Consider the following 16,879-nt stretch of genomic DNA (forward strand, 5'->3'; position numbering starts at 1 on the left):
TAGTTTTTTGGAACGTAAAAAATAAATAACTTGTTTCATTCATTGATCCACACATGACACATGCATTATTTTACAATTTATTTTTTATGGTCCATTTGTTTCTAAGAAGCGAAAAGAAGATTCTACATGAAAAAAACACAACGACCAAGAGAATAAAGTGTGAAAATCACAGAAAACAAATACCGTTTCCAGTTTTAAATTTTCTTCATATTTTAGAAGGAATTTATTTATATATATATAATTATTTATAATTTACTCTATTAACTTTTTCATTTTAAACTCAAATCATAATAATGTTTATGTACACTAAAGTTACAATCTAAACATAAAAAATATAAATAAGATTATAAAAATAATAATTATTAAATAAAAAAAATATTTTAATTAAAAATAATTATAATCTAAAAAAATAAAACAATTTTTTTTATTAATTTTCAAATACAAAATTAAATTTATAAATTTACATTTTCATCAATTAAAAAAAACACAATTTCAATAGCACCCGTTACATCACTTACAAACTTTTATACATTTTTTTTACATTTTCTATTTTATTTACCTTAATCAACAATCCTAATTTTTTCAGGTTTTTTCTTTAAATTATCTCAAATCCACTCTTAATACAAACAAAACATCAATTAAATTGTTCTTTTACGATCATTCTATTTAAAATTATTTTCCAAGCAAAATGTTGAAGTGAATTTATTTTGTATACATATCATCTTCTCCCCTTCCATGTTATTTTGTAAAGGTTGAGTTAAATGTGTATTTTACTATTACAATATAATTTCATACCCTCCTATCATCTTATCATCTTTTTTTATTTTTTAAGTGTTCCCTACTAATTCTTACATCACTGTATTAACTTGTACTATTTCCCACTCAACACACCATCCCAATTATTATTCTCTCCACTCCCTAATTCTATGAATGTTTTATTCTTCAACTTTGCATTATTATACAATTTGGGGAAGTTTTTAATAGTGGTACACCAACTAATTACTTATTTTTCCAAAACTTTTATAATTTTCCTATTTCATACTCTACAACTAACGTTCTCCTCCCACCATACGTATTTTTTAGTGCTTCATATTTTTACTCTAATTATCTCTCTCCATAAATCCCTATATTTGTTGTTTATTGTATGTTTTATGAATGATTTTACTACTATTGACAATTATAATATTTTTACTTTTAAAAAATGGTCGTCTATTATACAATTTAAACATTAATAATAATAAAAGAATTGTCAGTATTTAAAAAAAAAATCACCTATTCTATATATTTTAGAATTTTAAGTTTGGAAATTGAAATAATAAAATGAATTAGTACGAGGTGTAGGCATGGTGACTAAGGTGATTGATTGTTGACAAAAGATTGTATCTAGAGAGAGGCATAACAAGGACTTTTCACGTTTGGTTGACCCCTTCCTAGTCTATTTTGTGCCCTACAACATCCCTACCAACCCAACTCTAATCTTACAAACCTATTTCATTCTCTCCCTTCTTTATTAAAGATTATATATTGATTGGGTTAGTGCCACTATCATCATCATGATTTAACACCATTAATGTCTCATACCCAACGTAAAGATAGAGACAAGCACCTCACCTAGTTTAGCTTGTTCATGAATGACACAATTCACCACCAATTATCTTTATTTGTACTTTTTTTTTATTAAAGAACTTGGAATTTAGGTGAGGATGTGAGTATCATATGGGATCAAAATAAATAAATAAGTTACTTAACAATGAGGAAACTTAACCAACCATTACATTTCTATAAAGATTTTGAGTTGATGAAGATATTATTTGTTATAAAAAATCTCATTATACTATTTTTTTATTAAATAATAACTAATTTAATAATAAAAAATAATTAATCATTAACTAAATTTAGATATTATTTTATCAACTTAAAAATTATTAATATAATTAAAATAATTTATATTAATTAATATCTAATATTAGTTATGAAATTATAACTATTAAGTATTTTAGTTTTTAAATAATTTTTTAGTTAAATTAGTGGTTAATTTATAGTTTAAAGTAGTTATTGACTAAAATATTGATAGTTATTGTTAGATATTGTATTCAAAACTATTTTATAAACTTTTATTATTAATAAAAATTATTTTAAGTATCAATAATTTTTTAATTTATAAAATAATATCTAACTTAATTAATTATTTTTTATTTCTAAATTAATTGTTATTTAATAATAAAATTAGTGTATTATTATTTATAAGGATAGAGGATACATGGTTTACAATTTATATATATATATATATATATATATATATATATGTATGCATGTATAACTCGTTGACGAATTAGTAATAGTAAGTGAACGATAAACTGAAATAAGTTAATAGTTGAATAATTAATTTATGCACCATTTTATTTAATAATCTAATAATCATCGGTATAAAAAGTAACATTTACTGTATAACAAAAAACTTACAAAAGATTAAACACAATTCAATAATAAAATAATAACATAACTTTTTTTTTTATAAGACCGAAGATTTGAGCAAAAATAAAAACATAATTAATTTTTTTTTTAAATAAAAGCTTTCATGTTAGGCATTACTATGTTAAACCCTAAACCTTAAGATCTCACTTAAGATCTCAGCTAGACTCATATTTCAAGTAACAACAATCATTTACGATCACATACAAAAATACGGGGGACTAGACCGAAACTCATATGTTAAAAAAAATGATACATAGGTAGACTATACCTATTCATAAAAAATTCACAAGGTGAAAGCCTATTATACCAAATAAAATATTCTCTATGAAAAAATCCTAAATTAACATATAACATAATTTATTATTTCTTTATACTGTTATTTATTTTTTTATTATAATAAATAAACAGATAATATAATATTATTATAAAAGTTAATTATATTAATTATATCTAATACAAAATTCTTTTTCCTTTCATCAACACTCCAATCCAAAGAAGTCATAGATATTTTAGTAATATGTGATGAAGAATACATCTTGTCATTCACGACAACCTATTATTTTAATTTTTACATTGTATTTTTTTCCTTCTTTTTTTCACATAATTTTTTACTTTATTTTAATATTTGTTCCCACTTGAGATCACACAATGATAATTCAGTTCACTCTTCCGTTAACCTTAATAATCGCGCGGCATATCCCATTATACAGATATGCATATGAGACAGTAAATGCATATAGATGCATGTATGCTCTTAAGTAGTTTTAATTTCTATAAACACAATAATGACTAATCAATCACCTAAAGTAGATTACAGTTAACAATAAACATGAACTGAAATAATTAATAACTAAATTTATATCTTAAATATATAGTTAAAGGATTATTACAAATATGTAAATATGAAAAATAATTTATTTGAAGATATTTATTTTTTAAATTAATCTTAATATTTCAAAATATTAATCATTAATTTCGGATAAAAAAAATTCCAAGTTTAAAGATAAATAAATTACCAAAAACTTTGAGTAATACTGGTTTATAAGAAACTTGTTTTAACAAAAAAGAAAATAGTAAACAAAAATCACCGTTGCTAATTATAAAGAAAATATTTGATACCTAACGTGAGCAAGGTTGAAGACATATGATAAATATAACACGTGGTCCAATTAATGTGACTTTAAAATATATGTGAAAATGATTCGAACTTATAAAAATAAATTTTAAGCATATTTTAATAAATTCCTGAAAAACTTGTTAGAATAAGTTATTTAACTTAGCTAACTTACTATACAAACTCTAATGTGATGATTGATTGAATAAGCATTTAGACTTTCTTTGGATTAGAGGGTGTGGGGGAGTGAAAAGTTGAGGGTATGGAGGAGTGGAAGTGTGAAGATTTGTGAAGAAAGTTGAGGGTGTTTGGATTGAGGTATGTTAGAATGAATGTGTGAGAAAAGTTTATTGAAATATGTGAGTGATGTGATGGTTAAAAGAATATTTTAAATTATTTTTAATTGTGTAAATTGTAAGATTACAAATTTATCCTTGTATATAAAAAAATGATAATTAATTTTGTGGATTCTATATTTAATTAAAAAAATTAATTTTTTAATTGTAACTAAAAGAAAAAACAATTTAAAATTCAAAGAAATAAAAAAATAATTTTGTATATTTAAAAATAATTTTATTATTTTTCATTTTATTAATTTAAATTAATTTTGTTAATTAAGTTAATTTATTTAGATATTTTTAATATTATTTATGTTTTTTGAAATTATGTTATTTATATTATATATAAAATAAATATAATCAACAATGCATGCAGGAGAAAAACAAGGGTTTGGCGTTGTATAGAGGAAAAAAACAAGGGTACATGCGTAACTTCATACGTCTGACGTGACATTCCCTTAGGTAGTCTCTTCTTTCTCTTTATTTTTTAGATGAACTCATATTCACTTCAATTTCTTTCCATCCCGTGGAAACAAACAGGGGTGTACGCGTACATCGGTCATCGACAAAAGTAGTATCCCAAAAATAAACAAAACTTAATAAACCATCCAAATATATCGTACTTAAATAACGGCAATTTAAACATAAACTATTTGTTTCATTTTATGTAGTAAAAGATACCTACAATGACTTTATTTAAAACAACCAAAATAATAACTATTTTAATGTTGAAATATTAAGTTAAGATATTTTATTAAAATAAAATTTAAATTATTCAATATAATATTAATAAAATGAGTTGTAGATGGTAATAATTATAATAACACTACTAATAGAGTTGATAAATGAAGTGTTTTAATACATTTAGTAGTTGAATTAATTAATTGACAGACTTTTGAGTTTAAATTGCATACATATAACATAAGATGATCTTATTACAGATAGTGTGAAGGCATAAAATGACAGTATATAAAATGATTAAATGTTATTAGAGTAATAATAAACTTACCTCAAACTCAATAATATATATAGGGTTATAGCCCTTGGGCAGAATGAGTGAATTATTTAGCAAAGATCAGAGATTCTGAAAAATGAGTCGAGGTGAAAGAAGTGGTGGTGGACAAAGCTCCTTAAATTACCTATTTGGGTCAGAAGAGAAGCCAAAGCCTTCTCCTCCAAAGACAGTTTCATGTTCATTGCCACCTTATGGCATTGAAATGGATAACAATAACCCTCCCATTGCTCATCCTCCTCCTTCTCAGGGTCAACACCTGGGAAATCTTCTAACAGTAAGTTTATCAATCTTATTCAATTATATGGCTGAGATTATTATGATGATGCTTTTATATGATTCATCATCTTCATTTTTTTGTTTATCTATGCTTCTCCACATGCATCTGCAAATTACTCATCATCAGAATCGTCCATCCACAAAAGTCAAATCGGTTCCCGGTGGACACTTGTCGCTAGGATACTTGTTCGGAGACAAGTGATGGTTTTTCACTTTTATCTCCAACTCCCTTACTCCGGGTGCCTCTCTCAAATTCAGTTATGTTATATTGCAAGTACTGTCTCCAGAAAAAGTAATGCATCAGTGTGGGCTTTCTGTCACCTACTTCAATTAAGTGTGGCCTTTATTTGCTTTGCTTTGATTTTCATGGTTTGCATAAAGTTCAGGTCTGTTTTTCTCGTACTTTTATTGCCTTGTTTCTACTCTTTCGCACACCTTGTGCTGATTGGTTAAGTTAATTTCACTTTCAAAAAATGAAGGTATTATTATTTCTGCTTTACTTCAACAGAATAAATAAGAGACGGGAGTTTCCTTTTCAGATTTGTGTTGGTTGAGACTGAACTCTTTTTTTTATGTTAAAAGCTAGCAATAGACATTAGCATTCATGATCTACAGATAACTTTCTTGTTTGAGTTACACTGAGCTTTCGGAGTTTCTGACATTCATTCACTTCATTGGGTTTGAATTTAATTTTTAACAGTGATGATTGTTGTTATATAAATGTCTGTCGAGGTACACTTCCTTTTTAATTTGTATGCAAACATGTGGTTAAAGTGTGCTTTCTGTTTTGTACTTGAAAATGGTTTATTCCAGAAAGTACAATCATAAGGCACCCCATGTTCTGCACTGTTTGCTTTTAAAACAGTTATCATCTTATATAGTCAAAATCGAATGATGTAGCAGCTGGAAAAATTAAGTTTTTGTCCTTCAATTACATTTTCCTGGATCATGTTCAATTCCAACAACTTTTGTTTTTTCCTCTTTCCTTTTCTTCCATGTACGGAGCCAAGTAAAAGATTAATAATCATGGTTGAATTAGTTCTCTTATAAATATGTTTAACCTATAATAATATGTTTAAAATTGAGAGACTTAATTTAAAATTAAAAAAATTATATTAATGCATTTATAAATTGTGGAACTTAATTGAATATATATTTTATTAATAAAAGAATAAAATTGAATAAAATAAATAATAATAATAAATTAAACTATTATATATACAGAGAAACTTATCTAAAAAAAGTCTAAGTTAAACACTCTACATGTTTTTTTCTTTCTGCTAAACACTCTTTATGATTGGTATAAAGAGATATTTTACTGACAAACTTTTATTTTGAATTAACACAATTAATCAATTTGCACTGTTTAAATAACAACGAACTGGTCCACGATCGAATTTTTTAGAACTGAACTGAATTTAACCAAATAAATTAGTAATAAAAACATTATGAATTTATATTCGTGGTTATATTAATGTGTCATTTTTTCTTTATTGGAATATATATTAGTATAATACTATGTCATATTAGTTAACTCACAATATTTATAATATCAGACTTCACACATTCAACCATGTTTCTCACACTAAGTCTTAAAAAAAATGAAAATGTGAGGTATCATATAGACATTTAATGCTCAATCTCAAAATGTTAACAACCAAGAATAATAAATAATTCGAAATTTATTTTCACATTAAGTTTGACTTCATTCTTTAAAGACTTTTCTTCCAATTTGTCCAATTCTTCTTCTTTTTCTCTAAAAAAATATAGATTTATAATAACATGTTCAAAGAAAATAAAATATTAAATTTACTCTTTTTAATAGTTAAATTAACATCATATTTAATTACAAGAAGCTTTTTAAAATAAAAAATTGAAACGTAAATATTATAAAATATAACCATATAAAACATTTATCATTAATAAAAATTACAACCTTACATATACAAATCGTACGCCTATAAATAAAAAATAAGGTACAAATTTTCAATTTCACAAATTGTTGGAGATCAACTAGTGATGAAGACATTGCGAGTTAGTTAAGTTAGGATTGAAGTTCACCTCTTAATATCAAAGTCATTTAAAGTATATTTTATACTAGTGAGAGAGTTTGTTGAACTTTTTAGCCCGCTCCCATAAATATATAATCACACTTACAAGTTGACATGTTTCGATGTAAGAAAGTTGTGTTGAAGATCTAACATCAACTAGAGATGATGACATTTTCGTAGTATATAAGTGAGTACAAATCTCACCTTATGAGTCAATTTTGTTGAATTGTGCTTAAAGTTCAATTTTTTAATACAAATCATACACAAAGCATTACAAAAAAAATCATGAAATAGAAACCAATTTTAGAGACAAAAAATAATTAGTTGTTATAATGACTAAATTAGAAACCATTTAGAAACTAAAAAAAATAATTTCTAAATTAGTTTCTATTATTGCTAAGTGGTTTCTAAATTGGTATCTAATTAGCTACCAAAGTTTTTGCTACCAAATTTAGAATTTAAATAACTAGTAGTTAAAACTTTGGTAGTTAATTAGATACCAATTTAGAAACTATTTAACAAAAATAAAAACTAATTTAGAAACAATTTTTTTTTAGTTTTTAAAATTGGTCTATAATATAGTCACTATAATAACTAATTATTTTTTTTTATATAAAATTAGTTTTTATTTCATTATTTTCTTGTAGCGAAGTAATTAAACTAAAATATTTCATACACTTCAATTCCACATATTTAAACAAAAATATTTAAATAATATTATTGTAATGAGCATTTAACAAACCCAATCTTAATAGTATTTTTCAAGAAGGTACAATCAAGTTTATTTAAATATTTATTTTCTAGCTATTAGAATTATGCTTAGTCAAAAGATATAAGTCAATCCTAAATAAGATTATGAAGTTGCTCAACCAAACTCATCATGACTTAGATTAAAATTCGCAAGAAGAAAAAATTAAGAAGAATACAACCATGATTGGTTGATATATAACAATTCATTTTTACAAAAATAACGAGCAACAATAAAAATAATTTCTTAAATGAAAATATACATATTTATGCTAATGAATACAAGTTTTTTTTTTTGAGATATATTTATAATTAATTTGGTTTCTTGCCTTTTCTACATATTGTAGCTTAGCCTTTTTTTTTCTTTTTTAAATACTTTATTTTATATTATTAATCCTTTATATTTATTTCTTCAACCTTCACTTTTTGATGGTCAAAAACTTGAAATGAAACGAACATCAAACGCATAATCTTATTTAAAATATCAATGATAAAGTTTTTAGATTACAGGGTCCGAAAATTAAATACCAAAGAAGATTGTAACGAAAAAGAAGCTTACCACACTTCCAGTGCAAGAACCCAATCCTTCCTCCAACCACAACCAAGCATATCACAACCAAGAAGGTCTATTCTAAGCAATTTAATTGCAAAAGGGTGAATTTATAAATTTCAAATTTATAAGGCTGCATTTAGAAAATATAGGAGTGCAGAAAGAAATGACCCCTACTGGGCCAAGTCCAAAATCATGACATCCACAATTTTTAAGAATATGTGATATAGTGAAACCCACATTTTGTATCTTTAAATGTGGAAAACTAACTCACATGAGGTTTTTTTTGTTCTGTTGACGTAGTTTTCATGTCTTGAGTTTTTAAACTGTAAATCATATTCAAAGAACGAATAGTTCTACATTGTTAAAAGTAAAATATCATGTCTGAAAACTATTTTTCGTAGTTAGATGTAACTCTTTAAGCTCAAATGAAGATATGAGTGTGACAAAAACTATGTTCAAGGTGGGTTATGCATCTTTCAACAAAATCAGACCCAATTTTTACATTTTCAACTTTGATTATGATGCAACAATAAAATAAAATTATTCTTTGTATTTTTTTTAACATAACACTATGTTTGAATAGTTTTAATGAAAGTTTAAAAGGTTTTTGCAACAAATCATGTTAAAAAAAGTCAATTTTTTTTAAATGATAGAGTAGTTCTCATCCATCCGCTTTCGTTTGAAAGCTCTTGATTAAAACATGAAAATCACATCAGTCTTCAAAGCAGTGAAAATGAAATTTAAAATACTTGTTACAAAAATGAATAGATTTATTATGGGGAAATGTGATTAGATGATAAGCTAAAATGATTTTAGAAAATTTTCCGATGATAATATTAATGAGGAAAGTGGACAAAAAAAAATTGGGTGAAGAAAAGCACTTTTGAGCTGTGACGTTGGGGCATGGGGAAGTGGGCATCACAGTCACGGAAGAGTGTCATGTGAGCGTCTTGTTTCTGCGATTAGGAATTCAGTCACGAGAGTGGCAATGGAAGGTAATGCAGACATGTTCGACAAAGTTCCGTGACAATGTGGGACCACTTCCCAACAAAAGAATGCTATTTCCCACCCAATCCATTTTCACCCAATGTGAAACTTCCCACATTAATTTATGCAATCAATTTACTTCTACTCTTCATTATTAAAAATTAAGGATAAAGAAACTGAAAAACTCTCAAAACTTCTCCATCTACAGTTTTATATAGATTATTGGATAATGAAAAACACCAATTTACAATTTTGATGTAAAATAATATAATCTTAAAATTATTCAATTTCAATGTAAAATTATTTCTTTTTCAATGTTATTATCATTATGAAGTATGAAATGTAGCAATAATGTAGCAATGTCCACCCATGAAACACAGATGAATAGTGGGAGATAAGTGAAGTATGAATATTATTTAGCAGTGTAAGAAAAGACACTTATTGATGCACGATACAGCATGGTTTATTGCCCACGCCACTCTTCTTGTGCTCCACTTTAACTTCTAAGGAACAAAATGCATCATATTTGTCCTTGCATGTAAGTGGGGGACTAGAGAAGCTCAACCACACATTATAACATACAATAAATTAACCTTAAAAAAATGATAGTGGAACTCAAATTGGTTAATTGGCCTTCTACCCTTACTACACTCTATAATTATTTTTAAATAATGTAAGGTGGATTATGCATTCACAGTGCACTCAACACTGATAATGGATCGTGTCTTCCAAACTCTTCAGTTGAGAATATCTTGTCAAAATTCTCATGCCAATTCATTATTTCCTTCACACCTCGGAATATCACAATCACATGCTGAATTATCAGTTTTCGAACTCAATAATGAAAACATCTAATTTATTTCTTTGTTTTACTTTTGGCAGAAATATTGCACTCGTGACAATAGAGCTGTGTTCCTTTTTTAGCTTCGACTTCACAAATTCCAACTAAAATGTAATAATGGGATGAGTAATTGTGTTCAAACTTTATCTCTCACACACCATCTAGTCCAATGAATTGAATCCAAAAGAAATTGACGGGCTACATTTGGAAACATCACCTTACAAGACACGTTCCTGTTATCACATTCACATGATGAATCAGAAATCTGTTATGTGGGGTAGCACAAAAAGAAAGCAAACATAAAGCAGAATAAGCACTATATATATATGTAAACATTGCCTTCTGTGTAAACATACCAATAGCTTAACGCCGCACCAGTTCTCCCCTCAAGAATTCAGGTACAAGAACCACTCCATTTTACTCTTATCTTTCTGTCCTAGCGTTAGGTAAAACAACATCTACCTTTGACATTTTGGATTACATATGGATTATTTGACATTTGAAGTTTGCCAGGTCATGGATGTGTTGCTGTCATTATGTGTTCTTTTAGTTGCTTTGCCAAACGTGGCTGTAGTGGAGAGCCGCAAAGCTCCGGTTCTGGACTACTTTGAGTATTGTGCTATGAGCTGCAGAGCTTATAGTGCCTCATTGGAAGAATTTGGAGGTGTTGGTGATGGAACAACTTTGAACACCAAAGCCTTTCAGGCAGCCATAGATCATCTGAGTCAGTATGCATCGAGTGGAGGGTCTCAACTTTATGTTCCCCCAGGAAGATGGTTAACTGGCAGCTTCAATCTCACCAGCCATTTCACTTTATTCCTACACAAGGATGCTGTGATTCTCGCCTCTCAGGTCTAGTAGCTTAATTTGCTAATGTTAAGTTATTCTTCACTTAATGTAATTCAAGTGTATTGATATTGTGTTTGTTTTGAAACTGTTGTATCAGGATGAAAATGACTGGCCAGTAATTGATCCCTTGCCATCTTACGGTAGAGGGAGGGACACCCAAGGTGGAAGGTTTAGCAGCCTAATTTTTGGGACCAACCTCACTGATGTAATCATAACTGGTAGTAAAAGTTAAGCTTTTGATATTACAAATATTGTCCAACTAAAAATTTACTTCATTTAATTATTGAATCCAAATTTGTTTAGGGGCCAATGGAACATTGGATGGACAAGGTGATCTGTGGTGGCAAAAATTCCACAAGGGGGAGCTCAAATATACCCGGCCTTACCTGATTGAAATAATGTACTCAGATAATGTTCAGATATCCAATCTCACTTTGGTGAACTCTCCATCGTGGAATGTTCATCCTGTATACAGCAGGTTCATCCTTTTCTATACCTATAGGCTATTATATCTAATAATTGACTCCACAACCTCCCTTGAGGGGAAATTTACTATACTGTTTCCTGTTTCTAATTAACATATGAAATTTAATGCAGCAACGTTGTTGTTCAAGGGGTCACAATTCTTGCTCCTGTGACATCTCCAAATACAGATGGAATCAACCCTGGTAAGTTAGAATACCTCTCCATGTCTTATTCTATATAATACAACAGTTCATATTTCTATCAATAACTTGGCCAAACATACTAAGGTCTGTGGTTTTGGCGCAGACTCTTGCACAAACACAAGAATTGAAGACTGTTATATTGTGTCCGGGGATGACTGTGTGGCTGTGAAGAGTGGTTGGGATGAGTATGGTATAGCTTATGGAATGCCAACAAAGCAACTTGTAATCAGAAGACTCACTTGTATTTCTCCATTCAGTGCTGTGATTGCTTTAGGGAGTGAGATGTCTGGTGGGATCCAAGATGTGAGAGCTGAGGACATTGTAGCCATCAATACAGAATCAGGGGTTAGAATCAAAACTGCTGTAGGAAGAGGAGGATATGTTAAGGACATATATGTCAGAAGAATGACCATGAAAACCATGAAATGGGCATTTTGGATGACAGGAAATTACGGGTCCCATGCTGATGACAAGTATGATCCTAATGCACTTCCTGTGATTCAGAACATAAACTATCGTGATATGGTTGCTGAGAATGTCACTATGGCTGCGAGGTTGGAGGGTATCTCTGGTGACCCTTTTACTGGAATCTGCATATCTAATGTAACCATTCAACTGGCAAAGAAGGCTAAAAAAGTTCCATGGACTTGCACTGATATTGATGGGATTTCAAGCGATGTCACTCCTGCACCATGTAATCTGTTGCCAGAACAAGGAGAAGAGAATATTGGAGCATGTACCTTCCCAGAAGAAAGTTTGCCAATTGAAGATGTCCAGGTTCAAACGTGCACTTACAGTAGGAATTTATGATAATGTAAAGGGAATGGCGCAGCTCAAGGGAACAGTCCAATGCAAATGATGTTACACTTCAAAAATTGTATTTAAAACATTGTGTACTTATAAAGACTCTGTACAAGGGCAATGGCAACAATGATATATAAATGAGTCTAATAAATACTCAATCTTGTTATGAAATTCATTGTTTTTCCTTCTTGCTTTAACATTGCAAAATATAAATAGGTAAAAGTAACATAATTTTTTGATTGGTATTGCTGAGGCAGATAGTTTCATTGTGCAGACTTGTTGATTTACATTACAACTCTTTACTTAAGTGTTACTTTAACATATCACTTTGCCACACTCAACCGGTCAATCAGTTCACAAGAAGAATCGCCAATCACCATACGTTAAAGTCAAGCATCTTAGACTTGAAATGTAACAAGCGGTGTCATATCATATCCAAACATTGAAACTGAAAAGTGACATTTAAAGATAATTGTCATGAAATAAGAGAGAGGCTCCGTGCTCCCTATACCTCCAAAAGAAAACTTGAGCGAGCACAATACAACACAGCTTTTTTATTACTCTTATAAAGGCCTGTGACATCCAACTAGATTTCTAACGATTACCCATTTTCCAGGAGAAATTTGTTTCCATACCTTCGTTGGTGTAGGACTAGATTACAAGAAAAGAGAACTTCAATTTGTCCCTAGCAAATCGTCTTGGTGTTGCACAGGCAATATATTTAAGGGGAAAGAGGTTCATCTTGTTACATTTATACAAATAAGAAAGAATTACTGGCAGGGTGGATCTGGATTGAACTTCACTGATTCCCTCCAAATGAGCTCCTTCACGTGCTCTTCAGTGCATGTTGGCTGATCAAAATCAAAACTGAATGGCCTGGGACAGACTGGCTCATCATTGATGTTATGGAGTGATGAAAGATAAGGGTGACATAGTGCCTCATCAACTGCAAACAATGAAAATACCTCACAAACATGAAACAAACGAGGCCATCTATATTATTACCTAGGAAGACCATAAACCTGTCTTGTAATGGAACTAATGCATACCTGTAATGCGTTTGTTTGGATCAAATATAAGCATCTTCTCTAACAGGTCCAATGCCTCAGGCAACATGTTAGGGAATCTGGTGGAGAATTTTTGCTTCCGGTACTGTGGAAGCTGTCTAATGTATCTTCTGGCATTATCACTTCGGAGAAATTCTAGGCTTGCATCATCAGGTGAACCTAATAACTTTTGTACAAAAGGAAAACATAATGTATGAATGGTGTTAGGCTTAAATATCCTTTTATTGCTGCAAATATACCAATCCATTTTTTATTCTTGTAACTTTCCTTTTGATGATCCTAAAAAGTTCAAACTTCCCTTTTTGGTCCTTATCAACTTCTTTTACAAAATAATGCGCATTGATTCCATCCAGTATTGTTGAGTTAGCATTTTTGTAATGTGATGGTAATATGTGACAATGCTTGACCTTTTTTACTTTTGCAACAAAACAGATCGAAGTGCTTAAACTATATAGGTGTCAAAAAATAAATTTACAGGAACTAATAACAAAAACTGATATATTTGCAAAGACAAAAAAAAGGTATTTAAACTATGAGCATCTATGCATTTCTCTAGTTGTTTGATAATAACAACATTCAAAAGGTATATAGGTAATGACACATATAGGAAATGGAATACATGAGTTAGGAACTTTGCATGATCATAATTGGAAGCACCAAACCAAAATCATACCTCCGTTATAAGCCTTAATTGGTGAACATAGTCTTTCCCAGGAAACAAAGGTTCTCTGGTCTTAATTTCAACAAGTATGCACCCAACAGACCAAACATCAATTGCAGAGGTGTACTCGGAACAGTTAAGGAGCAGTTCTGGGGCACGGTACCATCGTGTGACTACATACTCAGTCATGAAATCCGTTTCAGATGTTGTTCTTGCCAACCCAAAGTCTCCAATTTTAAGGTCACAGTTTGCATTCATTAGTAAATTACTGGGCTTAAGGTCACGGTGCAAAACATTAGCTGAGTGCACATATTTCAGCCCTCGTAACAGCTGGTATAAGAAGTACTGCAAGAGTTTCTTCCAATATCAATTCCATGCTTAATTTCAAACTCAATCAAATAAAATACAAAAATATTACTTTATTCCTTTACGTTTTAATATTTTTTTCATTTTGTTACATTAAATTTTAAAAGTTTTAATTTTGTATTTTATGTTTATGAAGGGTTCATTTTAATTCTTTTTAACAAAAAACATTAAATAAAGTTAATTGCATTAACCGGTTTAACATCTTAATAAAAACTATCCATTGCTTTAAAAGAATGCTAAAACCACATACGCTAAGTCTATAGTTTGTGATCTTAATCCAAACTCAAAGCTATTCTTAATTCAAACATTTAAACAAAAAAGCAACTGCTAACAACCGACAACAGCAGAAGCCTAGAAGGGTTATATCTATATTGTTTGTAACCAGAGGTAGATACTACATACTGATATGTTATATAAAAATATTGGATAATTATATGCTAAAGGTTTAAAACACATGTAATTAAGATCCAATAGTATCATTTGAGCAAAACCTGGCAATGCTCTTCACCAAGAGTTTGGTCAGAATGAATTATGTGATGAAGATCAGTGTCCATCAATTCGTAAACAATGTATACATCATTGAAGGTCTCCCTTTTGGGGGGTCGTATGATATCCTTGATGGCAATGATCTGTGAAAGATGATAGCAATTTTAAGTTTTTAAACAGAGAGGTAACTGTAAATAGGGAACAAGCTTCAGTAATGTAAACAAAGACAAGAAGAGATCAAAGTTCAATTGAATATGATTGAATTAGGTGAACTCTCTCACAAGTACTAGAGCACACAAACACACAAGTGCTATTATGTGTAAGAAAATTTATTTTCTAGCAAGATAGTTGTCTAAAAGGATATATGCAGAAAAAAAATAACACATTGACACAAATGCTTCATGATTACTAGGAAAATGTTATATATTTGAAAAACCATGTACTCAGTTGCAGGAGTACACAGAGATGAGCACTTACATTTTCATGTTCCATGTGACGAAGGAGTTTGATTTCTCTCAATGTCCTCTTAGCATCAACTATATTGTCAAATGCGTTACCAATCTTCTTGATGGCAACTTGTTCGTGTGTTTCAGAATTAACAGCAGCACTAACAAAAAATATTGTTGAAGAGAACATAAATCCATTTGCAAGCACATACTAAAGAAGCAGATATCAAATGTAATTTGAAGAAGGAAATAAAACACTTACCAGACGATGCCATTAACGCCTCTACCAATTGGGCGAATAGGAGGCGCATACTTGGAAGACACCTCGAACAAGTTTCCATACACATTGTACTGAGCATATTTACCACCATGTGTGAGAACCCTTTTGATTTTTGCATCCCCAGAAGCTGAAGCAGCAGCAGAAGAGCTTGACCCTTTTGTGGCCATGATCAATGTTCAGACGCTAAGAGCAAAAGGGTCTTCACCTTTTCAATCAAAATTACAAAAGCTAATAAGCCACCCAATAGTAAACAGAAAATAGCATTTTTCACTGGTTGAGTTTATTAGTTGATGATGGGAACGTACGTAAATAGAACTACCTTCCACCCAATTAGTATAAAAAACTAGAAGATACTTGTGTTCATAGACCAAAGTTCAGGATAATTTGGACACATACACAAAAGTGGTTGTAGAACATATCATAAAGGAAAAAGTAGTTGTAGGATAAGTGAGTTGTAAGAAAGCTTTTAATTGAAATCTGAAAATGGCGTTTTCTAGATCATGTGCTTGCTACTTGGTATTGATCATTCTACCTGTAAAAGCATAAAATGTAACGTGATCTCTTAAAGCATAGGATTTATCACGAGATGTTTGTTAACTTGCATTCATGCGTTGTTAAAACTCTAGAAAATAGAAACCTGGCTCCTTTTCCTTTTTAGGTGTGTACCTCTCAGAACCACGTCTCATTCTGAGTTCACGACTTGCATGTGATAAGTTGCATGGTGAAACGTGTACCGTGCTTGAAAGTACACCACGTATTGTACTTTATGGTGTGAAAAATGAAGAGGGAAAAAAATGGACGAACTAAGTGAACATGAAATGAAAAAGGTTAGTTATAAAAAATGTGATGCTCGAT

At 29.8% G+C, this 16,879-nt stretch overlaps 3 protein-coding genes across 5 annotated transcripts; 2 read left to right on the plus strand and 1 right to left on the minus strand.

Moving 5' to 3' along the window:
* The first annotated feature begins 4,984 nt into the window (after positions 1–4,984).
* On the plus strand, positions 4,985–5,717 carry LOC137812669 (protein SPIRAL1-like 5). The gene is made up of 2 exons (XM_068614817.1): positions 4,985–5,216; positions 5,346–5,717. The coding sequence occupies exons 1-2, from the start codon at positions 5,019–5,021 to the stop codon at positions 5,418–5,420; spliced, it is 273 nt and encodes a 90-aa protein (XP_068470918.1). The 5' UTR covers positions 4,985–5,018; the 3' UTR covers positions 5,421–5,717.
* Positions 5,718–10,241: 4,524 nt separating this feature from the next.
* Positions 10,242–12,889, plus strand: LOC137812670 (probable polygalacturonase). Of its 2 annotated transcripts, XM_068614819.1 has the most exons (7): positions 10,257–10,296; positions 10,439–10,795; positions 10,911–11,249; positions 11,344–11,464; positions 11,550–11,724; positions 11,844–11,914; positions 12,018–12,889. In XM_068614819.1, exons 3-7 carry the CDS (start codon positions 10,914–10,916, stop codon positions 12,722–12,724), a joined length of 1,410 nt encoding a protein of 469 aa, XP_068470920.1. In that variant the 5' UTR covers positions 10,257–10,296; positions 10,439–10,795; positions 10,911–10,913; the 3' UTR covers positions 12,725–12,889. The 2 variants fall into 2 exon arrangements, with proteins under 2 accessions (XP_068470919.1, XP_068470920.1); XM_068614818.1 differs by having other exon boundaries at positions 10,242–10,795.
* A 271-nt stretch (positions 12,890–13,160) lies between these two features.
* LOC137812671 (mitogen-activated protein kinase homolog MMK2-like) lies at positions 13,161–16,508 on the minus strand. 2 transcript variants are annotated; one of them, XM_068614821.1, is made up of 7 exons: positions 16,330–16,508; positions 16,007–16,229; positions 15,776–15,905; positions 15,304–15,441; positions 14,459–14,791; positions 13,768–13,951; positions 13,161–13,664 (listed from the first exon to the last, which is right to left on the minus strand). In XM_068614821.1, exons 2-7 carry the CDS (start codon positions 16,189–16,191, stop codon positions 13,489–13,491), a joined length of 1,146 nt encoding a protein of 381 aa, XP_068470922.1. In that variant the 5' UTR covers positions 16,192–16,229; positions 16,330–16,508; the 3' UTR covers positions 13,161–13,488. The 2 variants fall into 2 exon arrangements, with proteins under 2 accessions (XP_068470922.1, XP_068470921.1); XM_068614820.1 differs by having other exon boundaries at positions 16,344–16,507.
* Between the last annotated feature and the right edge of the window lie 371 nt (positions 16,509–16,879).

The sequence above is a fragment of the Phaseolus vulgaris genome, chromosome 2 (assembly GCF_000499845.2).
Source record: "Phaseolus vulgaris cultivar G19833 chromosome 2, P. vulgaris v2.0, whole genome shotgun sequence".
NCBI lineage: Eukaryota > Viridiplantae > Streptophyta > Magnoliopsida > Fabales > Fabaceae > Phaseolus > Phaseolus vulgaris.

Coding starts and splice junctions, on each gene's coding strand:
- LOC137812670 (XM_068614818.1), top strand. CDS start 10,914: ATGGATGTGTTGCTGTCATTATGTGTTCTTTTAGTTGCTTTGCCAAAC. Junction 11,465..11,549: donor CACTGATGTAATCATAACTG/GTAGTAAAAGTT, acceptor AAATTTGTTTAG/GGGCCAATGGAACATTGGAT. Junction 11,915..12,017: donor TACAGATGGAATCAACCCTG/GTAAGTTAGAAT, acceptor GTTTTGGCGCAG/ACTCTTGCACAAACACAAGA.
- LOC137812671 (XM_068614821.1), bottom strand. CDS start 16,191: ATGGCCACAAAAGGGTCAAGCTCTTCTGCTGCTGCTTCAGCTTCTGGG. Junction 14,792..15,303: donor TTGGTGAAGAGCATTGCCAG/GTTTTGCTCAAA, acceptor AAACTCTTGCAG/TACTTCTTATACCAGCTGTT. Junction 13,665..13,767: donor TCCAAACAAACGCATTACAG/GTATGCATTAGT, acceptor CATTGTTTGCAG/TTGATGAGGCACTATGTCAC.
- LOC137812669 (XM_068614817.1), top strand. CDS start 5,019: ATGAGTCGAGGTGAAAGAAGTGGTGGTGGACAAAGCTCCTTAAATTAC. Junction 5,217..5,345: donor ACCTGGGAAATCTTCTAACA/GTAAGTTTATCA, acceptor ACTCATCATCAG/AATCGTCCATCCACAAAAGT.